The 21,019-nt window shown below is 44.0% G+C and overlaps 1 protein-coding gene across 1 annotated transcript in view; it reads left to right on the plus strand.

Moving 5' to 3' along the window:
- Positions 1-1,938: 1,938 nt before the first annotated feature.
- The window catches only part of prkg2 (protein kinase cGMP-dependent 2), a 173,822-nt gene continuing 154,741 nt past the window's right edge, over positions 1,939-21,019 (plus strand). The window contains exons 1-3 of the mRNA XM_070863894.1: positions 1,939-2,474; positions 17,715-17,881; positions 19,858-19,971. Coding sequence (XP_070719995.1) covers positions 1,939-2,474; positions 17,715-17,881; positions 19,858-19,971 — 817 coding nt within the window. The remainder of the gene's footprint in view (positions 2,475-17,714; positions 17,882-19,857; positions 19,972-21,019) is intronic.

Raw genomic sequence — 21,019 nt, forward strand, 5'->3', positions numbered from 1 at the left:
TTGGGTTCTGCCAGGACCACTCGGCTCCAGACCGCATTACAGCCTTGGTCCAAACATGGACAGAAGAATTGAATTCCAGGGGTGATGTGAGAGTGACTGCTCTTAACATCAAGGCAGCATTTGACTGAGGAACCCTAGTAAAACTGAAGTCAGTGGGAATCAGGGTGAAACTCTCCACTGGCTGGAGTCATAACTAACACAAAGGAAGATGCTTGTGGTGGTTGGAGGTCAATCATCACAGCCCCAGGACATTGCTGCAGGAGTTCCTCAGGGCAGTGTCCTAGGCCCAACCATCTTCAGCTGCTTTACAAATGACCTTCCCGCCATCATAAGGTCAGAAGTGGGGATGTTCGTCGATGACTGCACAGTGTTCAGTGCCATTCACAACTCCTCAAATAATAGAGCAGTCCATGCCCACATGCAGCAAGACCTGGACAACATTCAGGCTTGGACTGATAAGTGGCAAGTAACATTCGCACCACACAAGTGCCAGGCAATGACTACCTCCAACAAGCGAGAGTCTAACCACCACACCGCTCCTTGAAATTCAACGGCATTACCATTGCCAAATCCCCCACCATTACCATCCTGGGGGGTCACCATTTACCAGAAACCAAACTGGATCAGCAACATAAATACTGTGGCAATAAGAGCAGGTCAGAGGCTGAGTATTCTGGGGCAAGTGTCTCTCCAGTCTTTCCACCATCTACAAGGCACAAGTCAAGAATGTGATGGAATACCCTCCACTTTTCTAGATGAGTGCAGCTCCAACAACACTTAAGAAGCTTGACACCATTCAGCACAAAGCAACCCGCTTGATTGGGACCCCATCCACCGCCTTAAACATTCACTCCCTCCATCATCGACATACTATGGCTACAGTGTGTACCATCTAAAAGATGCACTGCAGCAACTTGCCAAGGCTTCTTTGGCAGCACCTCCCAAACCGACGACCACCTAGAAGGACAAGGGTAGCAGGCGCATGGGAACACCACCACTTCCACGTTCACTTCCAATTCACACACCATTCCGACTTGAAAGTATATCGCCGTTCCTTCATCATCGCTGAGTCAAAATCCTGGAACTCCCTCCCTAACAGCACTGTGGGAGTACCTTCACCACGCAAACTGCAGCAGTTCAAGAAGGCAGCTCACCACCATCTTCTTAATGGCAATTAGAGATGGGCAATAAATGCTGGACTTGCCAGTGATGCCCACATCCCACGAACGAATTTGAAAAAGAAAATGATAGCACAGAGCATATTTGTAGCTAATCTTTTGAGAGGCCTTCATTGTATGTGACTTAAGATGGTTCTGGTGTATATAATTTCTATTGATAATTTAATAACTCATAAGATTTAGTTAATTTAAATCTGAAAGGGTGGTGGAAACAGATTCAATAGTAACTTTCAAAAGGGATTGGATACATATTTGAAGGGAAAACAAATATAGGGCTAAGGGAAAGAGCAAGGGATTGGGACTAATTAGATAACTCTACCAAAAAGCCGACAAGGGCAAGATGGGCCGAACGGTCTCCTTCTGCACTGTATCATTCTGTGATCTATGATCAATGATTTATATGGAATCACAACTGTCCCTTTAGCCCATTACGGAATCAATTCTTTTGGAGTGAAGTTAGACAATACTTGTATTTCTCATTTCGTGTGTTTTCAAGATAAATAGAGAATTGGTTTAAGTTATGCAGAATTAGTTTAGTTTGTGTGCACAATGAAAATGGTGCGATGCTATTGTACTGATGCTACATGCATTAAGTTATTACCAATTGACTTATTACCATTGTCAAGGGCAAATCTATAAGATCAATACGCGGCAGTTTCTGTCCTCTCTACATATACTGGTTCAGTCATTGAGATTACACTGATTCAGAGCTAATGAGATTTTTTGCCTGTGTGTGTGTGTTTACAGATCGCCAGACAAAATGGGAAATGGCTTGGTGAAACCCAAGCAACTGACGGAGCCAGGGAGCCACATCGTGAATCTTTCTATCAACAGTAACAACACAAAGCTTTGCAAAGACTCCGGGACTGGTGCAAATGTTAAAGACACAGCAGAAATCCTCCAAAACACATTACTTGAACTTGAATTGGAGAATAAAAGCAAAGATGACCGTTTGCACGAGAAAGAGTGCAGAATACAAGAACTGGAAGACCAACTTACCAGGCAGACCCGGACAATTGCTGAAATCACAGAGGAATTACAAGCCAAATGCATTCAACTGAACAAACTGCAGGATGTTGTTAAAACTCAGTGCGGGGTCCTTTTTCAGTCGTCACCATCACCGCTTAGATCTGCTAACAGAATTATGAATCAGTGCACCGGTTTGTTCAAAGACATTGGCAACAGAAGGAGAGGGGCTAAGGAGGGTGTGTCAGCAGAACCTACCACCAGGACGTATGACTCCAGCAAACTGCCAAAGTTCTCTTTAGAAAAAGCCAGAGTTCGAAAAGATTCGGGGTAATGACACACCTTTCACAGTTGCTTTGTATTATATTTTTTAACGTGACAAGCTCATATCAAAGTAAGGAAGGCTGTTTTTTTATTATTTTTATCCTCCCACATATGTGTAAACAGATGATTAGAGAAGAATCAATATCAGGGAGTGGTTAGGAGGTATTCTAATTCTTTGATTCAGATGAAATCATAAATTGCAAGAATTAAGCTCAAACAGTTTTTAATCTTCATATAACCCCAAGATTATTATTGTTTATAGCTTCAAAATCAGTAGTCATGTTTTCTTCATAATATGAATTAGAGATGATTCTTGCTTTTGTAATGGCTGTCAATATCGCTGTGGACACACGTTATGTTTGTGGTAATGCATGAGATAATCAAAGTGAAGGAATAATGATTATGACTTTAATAGCAATACCGGTTGAAATTATTCACCGCATTAGATTTCCCACGTGCACAAATTGAGGATTAATGCTGAGAAACCTTTCATAGTAAGAGTTAAGCAAACCTTATGTGCTGCTTGTGCATCATAAAAAAATATACTCCCTGGTGTTACTGTCTGTACGTAAATCAGGTTTAACTTGCTAAACGGGGCAGATTTTCCTCTTTTATGCTTAGAGATAAGTATTCCCTTGAGTGGCATGTATAGAGGGAAATTGATTAGGGAGGATTGAACACCCATAACACAGCCTGCTGAATTTTCTGTTCATTTAAATTATTTACACTCAAGTACAATAAAGGAAGATTTATCCCCGTTCTTAAAAAGTGCACGTGACCCAAAAGGACAGGCTGATAAGGCCATTGCATTAGCTTCATTAATAACCGTCTGTGTGACATTGACCACAGGGTGCTATTCCTCCATCTTTTTTATATTAATTCTCAGGATGTGGCTGTCACTGGCAAGGCCAGCATTTATTGCCCATTCTAGTTATCCTGAGAAGGTAATGGTGTTCCACCTTCTTGAACCACTGCAATCCATGTAGCAGTTTTATACAACTGCGTAGATTGCTAAGCCGTTCACAGAGGGCAGTTCACATTGACATGGGACTGGAGTCACATAAATGTAAGGATAACAGTTTTACAACAATCTGAGAGCTTCAAGGTCATGTTTGAACTGATACAAGCTTTTTATTTTCAGATTTTGTTTTAACTCAATTAAAATTCTCAATCTGCCATAGTTGGATTTGAACTTACATTCTGACTGGATTATTAGTCCAGTCCTCTGTGATTCCAATCCAGTAACATAACCACTACACTACCATACCTTATTCATCCTCAAGCTTCCTGCAGTGGTTGATTATGCCCCGTTTAGCAAGTTAAACCTGATTTACGTACAGACAGTAACACCAGGGAGTATATTTTTTTATGATGCACAAGCAGCACATAAGGTTTGCTTAACTCTTACTATATGAAAGGTTTCTCAGCATTAATCCTCAATTTGTGCACGTGGGAAATCTAATGCGGTGAATAATTTCAACCGGTTTTGCTATTAAAGTCATAATCATTATTCCTTCACTTTGATTATCTCATGCATTACCACAAACATAACGTGTGTCCACAGCGATATTGACAGCCATTACAAAAGCAAGAATCATCTCTAATTCAAATTATGAAGAAAATAGGACTTGCTGATTATACTGTGCTCATCCACCACCTCTCTGTTGTCCATCAGGGACTGCCTACGCATAATTATTCTATAGTGTATCTGAACACATCTCTAGACTTCACTTCCCTGAACTATCATCTTAGGAGTCCTCCAAAGGGTTATACTTGACCACCTCCTTTTCCTGATCCACATGTTACCTCTTGGTGAGTATCTGCAGGCATGAAGTCAGCTTGCATATGGCATGCTGATGATATCCAGCTCTACCTCTGCATCATTTCTCTCAGTCCCACAGCCACTCTTGTGGCGTCGGACTATCTGTCCAAAATCAAGGACCTGAAATTCTGCGGCCCAGACTCCCATTTGGTGATTTACCCTGCTGTTGACCCCATCCCAAATTGCAGGGACAGGGTCATTTACATACTTGGAGCTAGCGGCAACATCTGTGGAGATGGAACAGAGGCACTTGGCTCGTGATGCTGTCGGAAACTCAGAGCGGCGCGCTGCCATATTGAAGGGATTATCCCAAAGCTGAATATTGACGTAGAAAAAAATTGATTCCATGCATGGGTTAATTCCATGCATGGGGTAGCATTTAGTCCTTAACTTTCTGGGGGCCTTTAGAAGGCCCACAACAGAACACACATCTGCTCTCAGCAGATTTGAGATTCACTGGGCCTACAAGGGGCAAGCTGGGCAGAATTCCCAGGGTGGTCCTTGAACACTTCCCAAACACCATTATTACCAGACAGAAAAAACTGAAGCTATGGATTTTTATGTCACCACAATCCATGCTCACTTGACATTGACCCACTTCCCTTCTTGGCATCTCATTCAGGTTTAAGAAGACTCTATGCAATCTTGGTGTCTTGTTTGACCTTGAACTGAGCTTCAAACCCTATATTTTCTCTATCTATCAGGGCTGCTTATTTTCACTTCCTCAATCTTATCTGCCTCTGCTCCCATCTTAATCCCACCACTGCTAAAAATCTTGTCATGTTTTTGTCATCTTAAAACTGAATTTTTCCTTGCTGGCCTTTATTTTTCCAAACTCCATGAACCAAATTCTTCAAAATGCAGCTGTTTGTATCCTTTCCCACACCAGGTCACTTGTGTACGTCACTCCTTTCCTCACGGATGCACACTGGCTTCATATCCCTCAGTAAGCTAAATTTAAAATCCTGGTTCTCGTCTTCAAGTCGCTCCATAGTCTTGTTCCTCTCAACTGTTCCCTCACGTACCCTTCAGTCTTCTGACTCTAACCTCTTGGGCAGAGGTTTCTGCCTTTTGGGACCTGGTCATTGGAGCTTCTTCCCGGGATCCCTCTGCCTCATTATTCTCTTCCCCTTTATTAATCTGCTCAAAAGTCATATAGTTTACTCAAACCTTCAATCATTCTCCTAAACTCTCTCCTGCCTTGGTGATCTGTTCCTCTTACTCTCTGTAAAGTACCTTGGGGCATTTCGTGCATTAAAAGTACTATATAATTGCATTAGAGTTGTCTCATCTGAATCACAGCATCTCTGGTGATGCAGTAAAATGCCAGCCTAATTTGTGTGCTCCGTTCCTGGAGCAAACACAGAACCTTCTGCTGGTGCTAGCAGTTGAACCAAGTTTATGCCTCTATTTGAGAAGAAAGGAACTTTCTCAAGGAGGCCTTGTTTTCTCTGTCTAGCAGCATGTGCACAACATTTATGTCATGTTTATTGAAAACTGGGAGGAAGAGGAACAGCTAGGGCAGAGGAGAGTGACGGGGTGGGGGGGCGTCAGGAAACATCGCAGGGGCACCCACCAGATGTGACTATATCACCCAACAGAGTTACCTGGATCTCATGGTCAAACTCTCTTTGAGAATGCTACACCTCAGTAGGGGGGAGGCTGGGTCATTGAATAGACTTAAGGCGGAGATAGACAGATTTTTGAGCGATAAGGGAGTAAGGGTAATGGGGAGCGGGCAGGGAAGGGGAGCTGAGCCCATGATCAGATCAGCCACGATCTTATTAAATGGCAGAACAAGCTCGAGAGGCCAAATGGCCTACTCCTGCTCCTATTTCTTGTGTTCTTGTGTTTTAACTAAGAACTCTGACCTAATTCGACCAGACCTGGGGACACGGTCCTCCACCTGCACTGCACTAGTTGAGACAGGGCATGTGAGCACAGCCCTGACTTTTTTAAGCACAGGGTCATTGCAGGAAATTAAAGAACTGCCCAGGATTTGTCAGTTTATGATGCACCACATCATCAAACAGATAGCCAATGCTGTGTTTTAGCATAAGATTTTCACTTACTTCAGCATGTAGTAGCAACAACAGATGGAGAGGCAGATGAATTTGTTCTAAAATTATTGGCCCGGATTTTGCGATAAGTAACAGTGAGGCTATCAATGCTCACCATTATTAAAAAGTAAATCGGACAACAACTTCTTGCGGCCGCACCTGTACAGTTAAACGCGGAAATCAGGAAGCTGCCATCTGAGTTGTACTGCTGCTCCAGAAGTTTCGATATACCGGTAACTTTCTGATACTTGCCATTGAAACACATGGAATGGTGTGAATTTGCTGTGCTTATGTGATAGATACCCACTAAACTCCACAGAAAAATTTAGGGCTTGTCCATTCCATTGTAAGTAAATTTGTACTTCTGTGATCAGTCTTATTTACCTGAAAATTAACTTTTATAAGTGTGCAGTCTCATTCTTTCTGATTTTAATTATTGTTGGAGATTTAAAAAAATATAAATAAATATTTTTATCTTTGTCTTTCTGTCTCTTTTATCACTCTCTCTTAATCGCATCTTTCTTTCCCTCTCTTTATTTCGCTTTCGGCACATGATTTGACATTTGACAATTGCAACTTACACTTCTTAGTTTAGATTTTGCACTGCTCATTAAGAATTCTTCAATCTGGTTGGTTAAGGAGATACACATTGCATGTCCTGTTCACACAGATCCCAGATCCCCTGTCGAGGGCGCTGTACTAAATTAATTTCTAATTAATGCAAGTTTCAGTGCAAAGGCCTATAGAAAATCTGGGGTAAGTGTAAGTGTAATGATCATAGAAACATAGAAACATAGAAACATAGAAAATAGGTGCAGGAGTAGGCCATTCGGCCCTTCTAGCCTGCACCGCCATTCAATGAGTTCATGGCTGAACATGCAACTTCAGTACCCCATTCCTGCTTTCTCACTGTACCCATTGATTCCCCTAGTAGTAAGGACTTCATCTAACTCCTTTTTGAATATATTTAGTGAATTGGCCTCAACAATTTTCTGTGGTAGAGAATTCCACAGGTTCACCACTCTCTGGGTGAAGAAATTCCTCCTCATCTCGGTCTTAAATGGCTTCCCCCTTATCCTTAGACTGTGTCCCCTGGTTCTGGACTTCCCCAACATTGGGAACATTCTTCCAGCATCTAACCTGTCTAACCCCGTCAGAATTTTAAACGTTTCTATGAGGTCCCCTCTCATTCTTCTGAACTCCAGTGAATACAAGCCCAGTTGATCCAGTCTTTCTTGATAGGTCAGTCCCGCCATCCCGGGAATCAGTCTGGTGAACCTTCGCTGCACTCCCTCAATAGCAAGAATGTCCTTCCTCAGGTTAGGAGACCAAAACTGCACACAATACTCCAGGTGTGGCCTCACCAAGGCCCTGTACAATTGTAGCAACACCTCCCTGCCCCTGTACTCAAATCCCCTTGCGATGAAGGCCAACATGCCATTTGCTTTCTTAACCGCCTGCTGTACCTGCATGCCAACCTTCAATGACTGATGTACCATGACACCCAGGTCTCTTTGCACCTCCCCTTTTCCTAATCTGTCACCATTCAGATAATAGTCTGTCTCTCTGTTTTTACCACCAAAGTGGATAACCTCACATTTATCCACATTATACTTCATCTGCCATGCATTTGCCCACTCACCTAACCTATCCAAGTCGCTCTGCAGCCTCATAGCATCCTCCTCGCAGCTCACACTGCCACCCAACTTAGTGTCATCCGCAAATTTGGTGATACTACATTTAATCCCCTCGTCTAAATCATTAATGTACAGTGTAAACAGCTGGGGCCCCAGCACAGAACCTTGCGGTACCCCACTAGTCACTGCCTGCCATTCTGAAAAGTCCCCATTTACTCCTACTCTTTGCTTCCTGTCTGACAACCAGTTCTCAATCCATGTCAGCACACTACCCCCAATCCCATGTGCTTTAACTTTGCACATTAATCTCTTGTGTGGGACCTTGTCGAAAGCCTTCTGAAAGTCCAAATATACCACATCAACTGGTTCTCCCTTGTCCACTCTACTGGAAACATCCTCAAAAAATTCCAGAAGATTTGTCAAGCATGATTTCCCTTTCACAAATCCATGCTGACTTGGACCTATCATATTACCTCTTTCCAATTGCACTGCTATGACATCCTTAATAATTGATTCCATCATTTTACCCACTACCGATGTCAGGCTGACCGGTCTATAATTCCCTGTTATCTCTCTCCCTCCTTTTTTAAAAAGTGGGGTTACATTGGCTACCCTCCACTCCATAGGAACTGATCCAGAGTCAATGGAATGTTGGAAAATGACTGTCATTGCATCCACTATTTCCAAGGCCACATCATCATAGGCAGTCCCCCGAAGCGAGGATGACTTGCTTCCACGCCAAAAAGGGATGAATTCACAGTGTTTCAATGAAGGATCTAATATTCCAGATCCCAAACTACATTGTGAAGGGTGGAAGATGCCTGTGCTTGGATTTTTTTAACGTGTGGTGGCCGTTGCACACCAGCCACCACACGGGCTTGACAGAGCTAGGTCTTGGTCCAATGGCAAGGATTACCCAAGACTAATTGGGGACAGCTCTGCTGCACAGACCGAGCGCGCACACATATCGCAGTGTGGGCTGGCCCATGCTGTCCCTGGACCCTCGTCTCTTCTGGGCCCCAGATTCACGCCTCTCCTGGGCCACGGTCACTTCCTTCTACGGACTTTTGCCGCACTGCAATCAGCAACCTGGCTTCGTAGCCGCCTCCCTCCTGCCACCGCACGTTGCTCCCTCCAATGGCCCCGGCCTGCTGATGGTCTTGCAGGCCGGGACCGTGCCGATTTCCGGGCCGGGCTGCCACACACTGCTCCCTCCAATGGCCCCGGCCTGCTGATGGTCTTGCAGGCCGGGACCGTGCCGATTTCCGGGCCGGGCTGCCACACACTGCTCCCTCCAATGGCCCCGGCCTGCTGATGGTCTTGCAGGCCGGGACCGTGCCGATTTCCGGGCCGGGCTGCCACACACTGCTCCCTCCAATGGCCCCGGCCTGCTGATGGTCTTGCAGGCCGGGACCGTGCCGATTTCCGGGCCGGGCTGCCACACACTGCTCCCTCCAATGGCCCCGGCCTGCTAATGGTCTTGCAGGCCGGGACCGCACAGATTTCCAGGCCAGGCCGGGCTGCCGCACACTGCTCCTGGCCGGCACAAGTGCAGATCCATCAGCAGGAAAGAGATTTGTTAAAGACTTTGAGCCTTGCATATATCCTGGAAAACTTTCAATGACTGAGTTGTTATGGTCTGCCATCACTTTGCCATGCATGGATACTTGAAACCGGACAGCTGATTTATCTTTTTACTTGATCAAAAGATACTGCTGTTTCTGCTTTAACTTCCATGAAAATAAAACCAAGTTCAGCATTGTAAAAGTCTACAATTTTTAATAATTAGTGCAGCAGTGCAGTGATCATTCCTCTAACTTATCATCTTCAGACCTTCAGGTGTAGATTTTGATGCAAAGCTGAAACTTTCAGTGGGAGTGTGCCGAAAGTGATGAAATTATACTTGGACTCGGATAAGCCATGCCCCAGCCTTGTAATGGGCAGAGCCTTTGCCCAACCCTTCCAAGGTCAGCAGCAGAGAGGGAACGGTGGGGTTTCCCATTTCCTGGCTCTGAAGAGGTCTCGTGATATCATCGGCGGTGGTCTGCCTGTAGACCGTGAAATGTTGATAGTGCAGCCCCCGCCCCCCCACCTCCCCCCCGATGGTCCAGGCCAGGATCACGGTCTGAACCACTAATCAAAAAGGAGGAATTGCAAAAAAATAGTTAAATAAGGCCCCTTATAAATGAGGTGCTGGGGCACCTCAAAGTTCTTTTTGGGGAGAGACCCAGCACACCCCTTGGAACTGAGCGGAAGGAACCCATTCTACACATCTTACCTGTACCAATGCTAACTGGTCAACTGGAGCTGTTAGCCCTTCAACTGGGGCTGTCTACTCTAATCCCATTTCCCTGTCCTATTCCATATTCTTTTATATTCTTCCTTTTCAAATACTTATCCAGTTCTCTCCTTAATGCTGTTGTAGTATCTGCCCCTATAGCCACTTATGGTAAAGTATTCCATATTCTAACAACCTGTCGCATGGAAAAAAAACATCTAACTTCCCCCTTCATTCTTCTCCTGGGTCATTGCCCCCTTGTGACTGATCAGTGAAAACAATTGGGTAAGTTGGCTCCTGACATGTGAAGCTCAGTGTCGAGAGTGCTAAAGACAAAATTTCCCCATATCTTTCACTATTTACCTGTTGACAATTGAGTCAGCAGCATTATTGCAGGTGTGTCCTGAACCCCTCATTGCCTGTGTACATGTTGTGCTACATCCCATTTAGCAAAAAACATGATATCTAGATAGTAGTTATAAAAAAAGTTGTAGGAAAATCTTCACACTTTGGTTGAGCATTTTTTTGAATTTAAACAGTAAGTTCAACCTTCAAATGTATTAAGAAACCAAGAGATAATGTGGCAGTGTGTGTTGCAGTTTAAGCAGCAGATTTACACAATGTACTCTGTTTAATGAGGGTAATGTTTACCTAATGTAAGCAAATCATAGATTATTCAATTTATTCTGGTGAAATTCTGTTCTGTTAAATAGATATTAAATTACAGGGACAAAACGTTTTAATTAGTTGGGAACCATTGAAAACCCCATATTAATTCAATTTCAAAAGATTTTTTTAAATTGTTCAGTTTTATTTATTATAACCTATACAGGGCTGTGTGTAAACAAAACTACACTTAAACTAGACAATGTCTAAGTGACATTAACAAATAATCTAGCCCTAACAGCTGGTAGCCTCGACTGTGACATCAGCGCACTCTGGGGTCATAGATTTCCAGACGGCTAACAGTACTATCATTAATCTGTGAATAACAAGAGATATGGCAGCAAAAAGGTTACATGCTCTTAAAATAGACAAAGTACCATGCCTGGACAATTAAGAGAGTTTAATACTTCTCCATTGCAAAAAGGAGAGGAGGGGAAGGGAGGAGATAAAATGGGCTCAAGAACAGTAAGAACAAAAGGCAACCCTAGAAATTATGGACAAGTAAATTTAATACTGGTTGTAGAGAACAACTTTGAAACAATTTTGAGAGATTTAATGGGTGAACGCTTGGAAAAGTATAAATTAAAACTGAACATGTGCAGCAGGTCAGCAGTTGAAAGTGAAGTCAGTTTAATATTTAAAGGAAGACACATCTTCATAATTGCCAATAGGTAAATGTAATCATGTTATTAAGAAATATGTCTGTTTAGTGTTCCAATTTTGTTGAAACATTTTTAATTTTGGACAGAGAAATTTCAGTCACTGACAGAAATGAGAGAAAGCATTTTGAGTGAATTATGAGGAAAATATAGCTATCAGAATATTTCATGTGACATGACAGGCAAGGTGTGACATCTGACATGGGAACTCTATCACAGTGCCAGCTAGTGGAGTTCTAGCCAAGGGTTACAGAAATGTGGACAATTTTATAATGGGATTTTCCGGAACAATTAGTTTATATAGGACTTTCAATTGAATGTGTAACGCCTGTATCAAATTTAATATACTACATGTCAACTTAATTCAGCCATTTTAGAACTCGAGTTGCTAAGAGCATTTGAGTTTCACTGCAGTACAGGTTGACGAGCTGGGAGATGTAAAACTGAGGCACTACATTTCCACTACTAGCAGAAAGGTGTAATTACAGCATGACAAGTTTATTTGGGCAGTTTTTTCTATAAATGTGGATATAGGAATTTATAATAAACAAAAGGTGACGCAAAAGTGTGAAGAAAAACATAACAGGAAGTGTGTGCAGATGTAATATTTTTAATATATTATTAGTTGATCTCTCGCAGTCACAAATTTTTAATATATTATTAGTTGATCTCTCGCAGAGTCACACAGAGTGTTGGAGAATTCTCGACATGAAATTGCGTACTGCCCTGGTTGTGGGTGGTAACAGCTGCAAGGCGGGACTTCCTGCGCCAGAAGCAGAAGTCCCGCTCCACGAGCTAAATTGGGCTTACTGCCTCCGCGAAGAAGTGGAACGCTAAATGTCATGCTCCACTTCCTCTTGGGGCTGGACCAGGGTGCTAAGCAACGCAAATTTTCCAGCGCTACGCGGAAAGGCACGTACCCTTGGCGGGAAGACAGGACCCTCCCCTTCCATTAAAGATGAGGGCCGTGTCACAGTTCACAGTACTCCAAGTGTGGTCCAACCAAGGTTCTATACAAGTTTAACATAACTTCTCTGCTTTTCAATTCTATGCCTCTAAAAATAACCCAGTGTAGTGTTTGCTTTTTTATGGCCTTATTAAACCTGCATCGCTGCTCTGTGATTTGTGTATCTGTACCTACTGCTCCTCTACTTCATTTATAGACTTGTTTTCCAAGGAGTATGTGGCCTCCTTATTCTTTCAACCAAAATGTACCACCTCACACATCTATGTAGATGTTCATTTGCCAATTACATGCCTACTCTGAAAATTTATTAATGTTATATATGCAGACTATAGATATACACTTTGTGTAGTCACTGTATAGTTGCATAAGATGGAGACTTGTTACCTGATGTACTATCAATAAGGTTTACACTGTGTATATACTATGCTGGCACCACTAGAGGGTGCAACTGGTGGAGACCGGGATTTCCTGCCCCTGTGGCAGAGGCTGTCCACCAGAGGGCACTGCGGTGGGAGACCTGAGGGTCACCTGCATCGGTGTGCAGGGCCCAGTATAAAAGGCTGCTCAACATGCTTGTGCCTCACTCTGGAGTTACGAATAAAGGACCAAGGTCACTACAGTTTGAGTACAACACATTGCTTCGTGGAGTCATTCATAAGTATATTACAGACATAAAAACTGGCGATGAGAATACGGACTTTCACGTGATTATGGCTACCTTTGGTACACTAAAAGACTTCGCAGAGGGTGATGATTGGGATGCCTTCATTAAAAGGCTCGAGCAATATTTCATGGCAAACGACCTGGCAGCGGAGATGGACACATTGACAGAGAAGCGCAAGGCAATACTGCTGACCAGTTGTGGGCCCGAGGTCTACCGCCTCATCAGGGACTTGCTGGCACCCACGAAGGCCAAGGCTAAGACATACGATGAGCTGACTGAACTAATTCGCGACCAACTAAAACCAAAACAGAGCATCCTCACGGCCAGGCACAGATTCTACACTCACTGCAGACCTGAAGACCAGGAGATCAAGCTATTATCTGCTGACACCACAGTCAACCTGCAGAAGGCCATCAGTATCAGTCAGGCGTTCATGACCTCGACCTGCAGCACCAAGCAAATTATTCATCCTGTGGACTCAAACCCTGTACTGTACACAGAATGGTGCCTTTCACAGGCAAGGCTGTAGAACGTGGCTCTGCCCAGGGCAGAGAGCACAGACCTTAGGGTTCCAGAACTCAGAGTCCACCGAGGAGTGCTAATCGAGTAGCACCATGCTGTCATTGCGGTGGAAACCATAGAGCTCACCAGTGTTGGTTTGCTGAGTACATATGCAAAGCCTGTAACACGAAGGGCCACCTCCAGCGTATGTGTAAAAGAAATTCGACTCACCGTCTAGCAGAGGAGTCGGTAGATGACTTTGAATCCAACGGGGAGTATGATGATTTGGCCAGAGAGGCAGCTCAGCCCCAAGAAGTGTATGGAGTGTATACCTGCACCACCGATTGTCCTCCAGCGAAGATGGAAGTCAAGATAAACGGCGTTCCAGTCTTCGTGGAAGTGGACACAGGAGCGAGCCAGTCAGTGATGAGCCAGGATGCCTTTGAGAGGCTATGGAATGAAAAACGACCCGAGCTGGTTCCAGTACAGGGAAAGCTGCGCACCTACACCAAGGAGCTGACCTCAGTCCTTGGTAGTGCGGATGTAAGTGTAATCCATAATGGCGTGGTGCACAAGTTACCTCTGTGGATTGTTGCAGGTGATGGTCCAACACTACTCGGAAGAAGGCGGATAAGGAAGATCAGGTGGAAATGGGAAGACCTCTTCACTCCAGCAATCGATGTCTCCCATGCTCAGAGGCAAAGAAAAATCTCACCTTCACGTGGGCCAGGCATCAGAGAACAGACCAGCACAGCACCTGAGGCACAAACCATCAATCACGACTGCATGGCAATAATCCGACCAAAACGACCTAAAAATACCTTCCCGGCTCCAGTGGCAGGACTCCTGGGGAAGAAGATCGAATTCACAGGCACTCTTCCAGTTTTTGTGGCAGAATTGTGGGAGAGAAGGATCAAGGCAGTCGACCTCGAGGACAGAGGCAAGATGGCGTCCCTGCTGCAGCGTGGCTGAAAAAAAAAGATAGCCACAGCCATATCACGAGGTGCAATGCTGAGGGGCCAACACGTGGTGTCTAACAAAGGATTTGATTGGGGTAAAGCCAGCAGGGTTCTTCTAAAGGAGACCTGTAACCAATTGAACTTAGAGACATTGTATGCACGGCAATCAATGTAACAAACCGATTTAAGATTGTGAACAAAATGTTGTTGCGAGATGTCGATACCAGTCCTAATGTAAAGAACAAAATGTTGTTGAGAGATGTCGGGAATAGAGTGTCCCCTAAAGTAGCAAGCGAGCAAATTTGTGAGGGTAAAGGCACTGATCCTGATGCCCTGCCCCAGGTGTCCCCACAAGTTATAGGCCAGCGACCTCAGGATGGTGAAGGCACTGATCCTGATACCCTGCCCCAGGTCTATCCCACGCTGCAGGCACCTGATGGCACTATTCGCTATGGACTGGAAATGAAAACGGCACCAATACGCACAGTTGGCCGCCGTTGCCCACCACCCAGGTGGAGACGGCGCAGCCCCCAGACCCAGTCGCTGCCTCAGCCATGTCTAGGAGCGAAAGCTCAGAACCAACAAATTCCCCAAACGGGACCTGGAACAGCCAGGTTCCCGACACCGTGAGTGAGCAGGCAGAAGACTCTACAGCCCTCAAAGGAGGACAGAGAAACCACACACATCTCTGGCTCTTCCCACCACGAGGCAACGGCAAAGGCCCTGAGTCCTGGCTAGGTGAGCGAACCAAGCCCATCCCGCTAGCAAGGGGCGCAGCGCCACTATCAGATGACTAGACCCCCGTCCAGTTACTCTGGAACCTGCGTGCTCGCATACCTGTACTGCTACTTCAGTACTTACCATGACTGAACCATGAATGCAATCTACCCAATTCTGGCACATGACCACAAAATGTAACAAATGTAAATCACTGAAACAAGGTGTGACGATACAAACTGTAACTTCCTTTCTTTGTAATTGCACTGTGTCTAATCCTGTATGTTAATGTAACGGGCCTGCTGCATGGTCTCACTGTGAGGGGGGGGGAATGGATGAGTGTAGCCATGGACACACACATGGATCACACCCAGAACTCACTGGAACCTCCACTGCATCATCGAACCATCCAAACTGGTAAACACTACCAAAGTTGTGGCAAAAGGACTTGGGGGTTAACAGGGAGAGAGCCAAGCCAAAGCATAGCCAAGGTGCAAGGGCTATTAGCACTTAAGTCTGGGGAGAGCTAAGCCAGAGCACATAGTGCAAAAGTAATCGGCACAAAGAACTTGGGGGAGAGTGATGTTATATATGCAGACTATAGATATACTCTTTGTGTAGTCACTATATAGTTGCATAAGATGGAGACTTGTTACCTGATGTACTATCAATAAGGTTTACACTGCGTATATACTATGCTGGCACCACTCGAGGGTGCAACTGGTGGAGACCGGGGTTTCCTGCCCCTGTGGCAGAAGCTGTCCACCAGAGGGCACTGCGGTGGGAGACCTGAGGGTCACACTCATAGGTGTGCAGGGCCCAGTATAAAAGGCTGCCCACCATGCTTGTGCCTCACTCTGGAGTTACGAATCAAGAACCAAGGTCACTACAGTTTGAGTACAACACATTGACTCGTGGAGTCATTCATAAGTATATTACAGACATAACAAATGTCTTCCTGTATTTTGTCACAGTCCTCCTTTTTATCAACTATACCCCTCCAATTTGGTGTCGTCCGCAAATTTTGAAATTGTACTTCTGATTCCCGTGTCCAAATCTTTATATATGTGTGTGTGCCTCACTCCATCTGTCTTACAGATGTTATAAATTAAAATCCCTTTCATAGGTGTAAGCCACAAACTGTTAACTTTTCTACAAAACACAAGTGAGGTAATCAGTATCAGAATTCAACCAATGTTTTTTTGATAACTGTATAAAATTACATGAAGAAAGACGCACAAACTCTCTCCGTTCACCTCTCTCTCTCCCTCTCTCCCTCTGTCTCACTCTCTCTTTCTGAAGTTTATAGAACATAAAGCAAAGACTACAACAGGTGTGTAATCAGAACCCTGTCATTTTTGTATCTCTCGGGCACAGACACACGCAATATGAAAAAAACCTCCTGAACCTTACTTTTGAAATTTGACATCCAGCTTTTCTCAGAGGCAAGGGAGACAAGCAGTGTCGAAAGAGTCTAGGGGGATGAGGGTGGGTGGGGGGAGGGGAGCCGGCAAGGAAGCCTATGGAGGGAAGGGTAAATATGGGCGAAGATGTGAACAGGAACTAGGAAGCAAGGGAGGCAGGAGTGGGGTGCCAGGGAATTAGAAAGGGGATAAAGGCAGCTATAGAGGGGTTGAGGGGAGCTGGTGAAGGGACAAAGGAGAGGGTTTAAGAGTGTTGGGGAGAGCAATGGAGAAGGTATTTATAAGTGGCACAGTCTGCTTGTTTGTGTTCCATATGGGCTGACTGCCACTTGCAACTTATTATAAAAAATATATTTTTTTTTAAGAGAAAATTGGATACATATTTGTAGCAGCTGAAGATCCAAGGCTATGGAGAGATAATAGGCCCAGTGCCTGCTCCACTCATCACAATCCAATTTTGTAGTGGGGTCTGAAAAGAGGAGTGAAGCCCCTCATTTACATATGTAAGGTGCCAAATAGCTGTTTTAGATGGCTGCCTGAACAATGTTCCAACCCAATATCAGGTCAGATGTCTTTCAGGCATCCTTGGGGTGCAGGACATCGATCCTTGAAAATGACTCTCATTGTGTCCACTTTTGCCTGTACAATGAGCTCAATAATGTCCAATTTCTCCCCCTTTATGTTGAAGCTGCTAGATAAATGGATTTGTTATTGAGGTGATGATGACAGCTAATGCGGCTGATTTTCTACTGCCTTGAGCCTCTGAGGTTCGTGTCCAACTCAAGTGTGCGAGTGATAGTTTGTTTCAGTCTTTCGGAGAAAAATCATGGGATAAATTATGTTTACTGAAAGGCTATTTCCGTTGTAACAGGCTATATTGTTTCCATGACAGGGTGAAGAAGCTTATAACAGAGGCCCTCAGCAAGAATCAGTTTCTGAAGCGACTAGAGACACAACATGTCAGAGAAATGGTGGAGTGTATGTATGAGAAAAACTACCAACATGGTGACTATGTTATTAAGCAAGGGAAACCAGGCAACCATCTTTTCGTGCTGGCAGGTACTCTGCATTTTGAACTATTTGTAAAATTGTTGAATTTACTCTTGAAGTTACAATGGGGGAAGAATTGCTCTGGTCACTCTATGTCATCATCATAGGCAGTCCCTCAGAATCGAGGAAGACTTGCTTCCACTCCTGAAGTGAGTTCTTTGGTGGCTGAACAGTCCAATACGAGAGCCACAGACTCTGTCACAGGTGGGACAGATAGTCGTTGAGGGAAGGGATGGCCGCAAGATCCTACAAATTCCCTGGAAGGACAAGCACACCAACATCAGCGTCCTCATCCAGACTAACATCCCCAGCATTGAAGCACTGACCACACTCGGTCAGCTCCGCTGGGCAGGCCACATAGTTCGCATGCCAGACACGAGACTCCCAAAGCAAGTGCTCTACGCTGAGCTCCTTCACTCTATGTAATGACATGATGGGTGTGGACTTTGGGTGACCAGCCAGCAGAATGCCCGATAGTCCCAGCAATAGACCTGGTCCATTTTGAGGGCCAGGCCTCATTAGCACTCAGTCAGCGGGCTGCAGGCAGGAAACAAGTGCCCTGGGACAGGCCGCCGACTGCATTATCGGGTGGCCCAGTCAGCCTTTGGGCAAGAAGAAGGTAAGCTCGTGGAGGGGGGTCCAATCTCGAAGGTTGAGTGGGAGGGGGAGGAACCAGTGTGCCAGTGGCCCAGGTTGGTTTTGTGGAGCCTGGATAAGCACACCTGCTCCTCATAGCTTCACAAAAATAGTTAAACTTGCCTTTGGGCTCCTTTTCCGCCCACACTCCACTTAGTGCTGTCCTAAAATGTTAATTGCAGCCCTGTGTATTTCATAGGACCATGATTCGCATATTAAAGAACCGACCACTTGACTCAGGCAGGTACTCTGCCCGCCCGCCCAACATCCACAGCGACAGCAGGAACAGTAGGCTGATAAGTCATTCAGCATCATTTTTGGTGCACTACTGCTCTATTTACACCAGGCGTGAGGAAGCAAAACCTCCACCATATATGTATCCCTGAGGATTTCATCTGGTCGGTATTTAGAAACGAGTCTCTTTACTGCACATGGTGAATAGAGCAATTATTCCACAGTATCTCACTGCAACCAGCTAGAATTTAATAATCATGTAAACTTAAAGTCAGGAGCAGCAGGAATGAAGATCTAATAATCTCCTTATTCTGTTAAAAATGTATATATCTATTTTAAACTTGCATTTATATAGTGCCTTTCACAACCTCAGGACATCCCCAAAGTGCTTTACAACCAATGAAGTATTTTTTTTTGCAGTGTTGTCGCTGTTGTAATGTAGCAAATGTGGCAGCCAGTTTGTGCACAGCAAGCTCCCCCAAACAGCAATGAAATAAATGACCAGATCATCTGTTTTTAGATATTGGTTGAGGGATAAATGTTGACCAGGACAAAACAGGAGAACTCCCCTACTCTTCCTTGAATATCTTTTATATCCACCTGAGAGAGCAGACAGGGCCTCAGTTTAATGTCTCATCTGAATGACGGCATCTTCTGACAGTGCAGCACTCCCTCAGCATTGCACTGGAGTGTCAGCCTGGATTTTGTGTTCAAGTCTTTGGAGTGGGATGTTGAACCCACAATCTTCTGACTCAGAGGTGAGAGTGTTACCCACTGAGACATGGCTTTTACATTTAGATAAGGGATATTAGTTGCCAACACATTTCACAGCAAATTGATGACGGTAATTTTCACTTTGGACAGTGGCAGCAACTGGTCAGCCACCTGTTACGCACGCTGCCAACTTTCCTTCCCATTGACCACGTACTATATCTCCAATAAAAACAATTCAGCTCATTTAAAGTTCTAAAACAGTTTTACGAAAGGATGATCTCATCGAGTGTACTGCCATAGGTAAAACTGCTGCATTGGAATGCTTTTCCCTGCATCAGACCTTGTTCTCATTGGGCTATTTTCTGTTTTACAATGTCCTTTCTTTTGTCTCTTTTTGACAGAGGGCAAACTGGAGGTCTTCCAAAATAGCAAAATTTTAACATCTATCAGTATATGGACAGCATTTGGTGAACTTGCTATTTTATATAACTGCACAAGGACAGCCTCTGTGAAAGGTATAGATCTTCCATTATTCAAAGTGCAATAAAAACAATTCTTTAGCAGTGCAGTCTTTTTATTCATATGTTCGAGCATTTTGTATATGACTGTTAACCCTTCAATTGATATACTTCTCCAGTATATGGAGCTTATTTTGCAAGCAGCCACCATCGATCAATAAATTCAAATTTGACTAATGTCATGGAGGGATAAATAAGTGCTGCCAGTTTATCTATTAGCTGTAAGGTTACATACGAAACTACAGTACTTTAGAAATTGATTCTGAAACCATATTAGAAATGACATTAGAAACATCCTTTCCCCACAACTGCCTCTTGAGGCAATTCAAAAGAATTTTAATGAAGAATAATGAATAACTAGAATTGACTAAAAGACACTAATCTAACCTTGGGCTCAGATGATGTCATAAACCATGACAACAAAGCAAAACTAATTCATAAGCATTGTTTGATGCCAAAATTAGATTACAATCATGAAATTGCTCCTTGGCATCTGTTATTACTGTTTTAATTATATGTGAGAGTTTATTGGGATTAGATTCTGTTCTTGTGATAGCATCAACTATCTGCAGACACCATTGACGTTCTTACCTTCAATGTGCAATAACATTGATCCTGTGAAATGATTACTGTTGTGTACTTAAATAAACAAACTAACTGAAACAGGAGTAATGTAACTTAACTATGTCCTTTATCGCAACTCCCAAAATGGTCTTCAAAACCAGCATGTGTACACAGGAGTAAATAGCTCCCGTAGGGTCCTAATGCCTATCTAGTGAGGGTTCGTGTAACAAACAAATAGAGTATGAACACAACAATTACTGCAACATTCTCAATTAGAGTTGATTAATAGATAAATCTATGACTTATAAATATATATATAAACACACACAACTATACATATATTTATGCACACTCACACACAATTATATTCTGTTACTGCAGTGGATCTGGCTTTAAAGGAACTGTATATTCTGTTAACCTCTGTATAGAACTGTATATTTTGCATGCAATCGTGATGTACTAACAGAATAATAGCATAAGT

This window comes from Pristiophorus japonicus, chromosome 2 (assembly GCF_044704955.1).
Source record: "Pristiophorus japonicus isolate sPriJap1 chromosome 2, sPriJap1.hap1, whole genome shotgun sequence".
In the NCBI taxonomy this organism is placed as follows: domain Eukaryota; kingdom Metazoa; phylum Chordata; class Chondrichthyes; family Pristiophoridae; genus Pristiophorus; species Pristiophorus japonicus.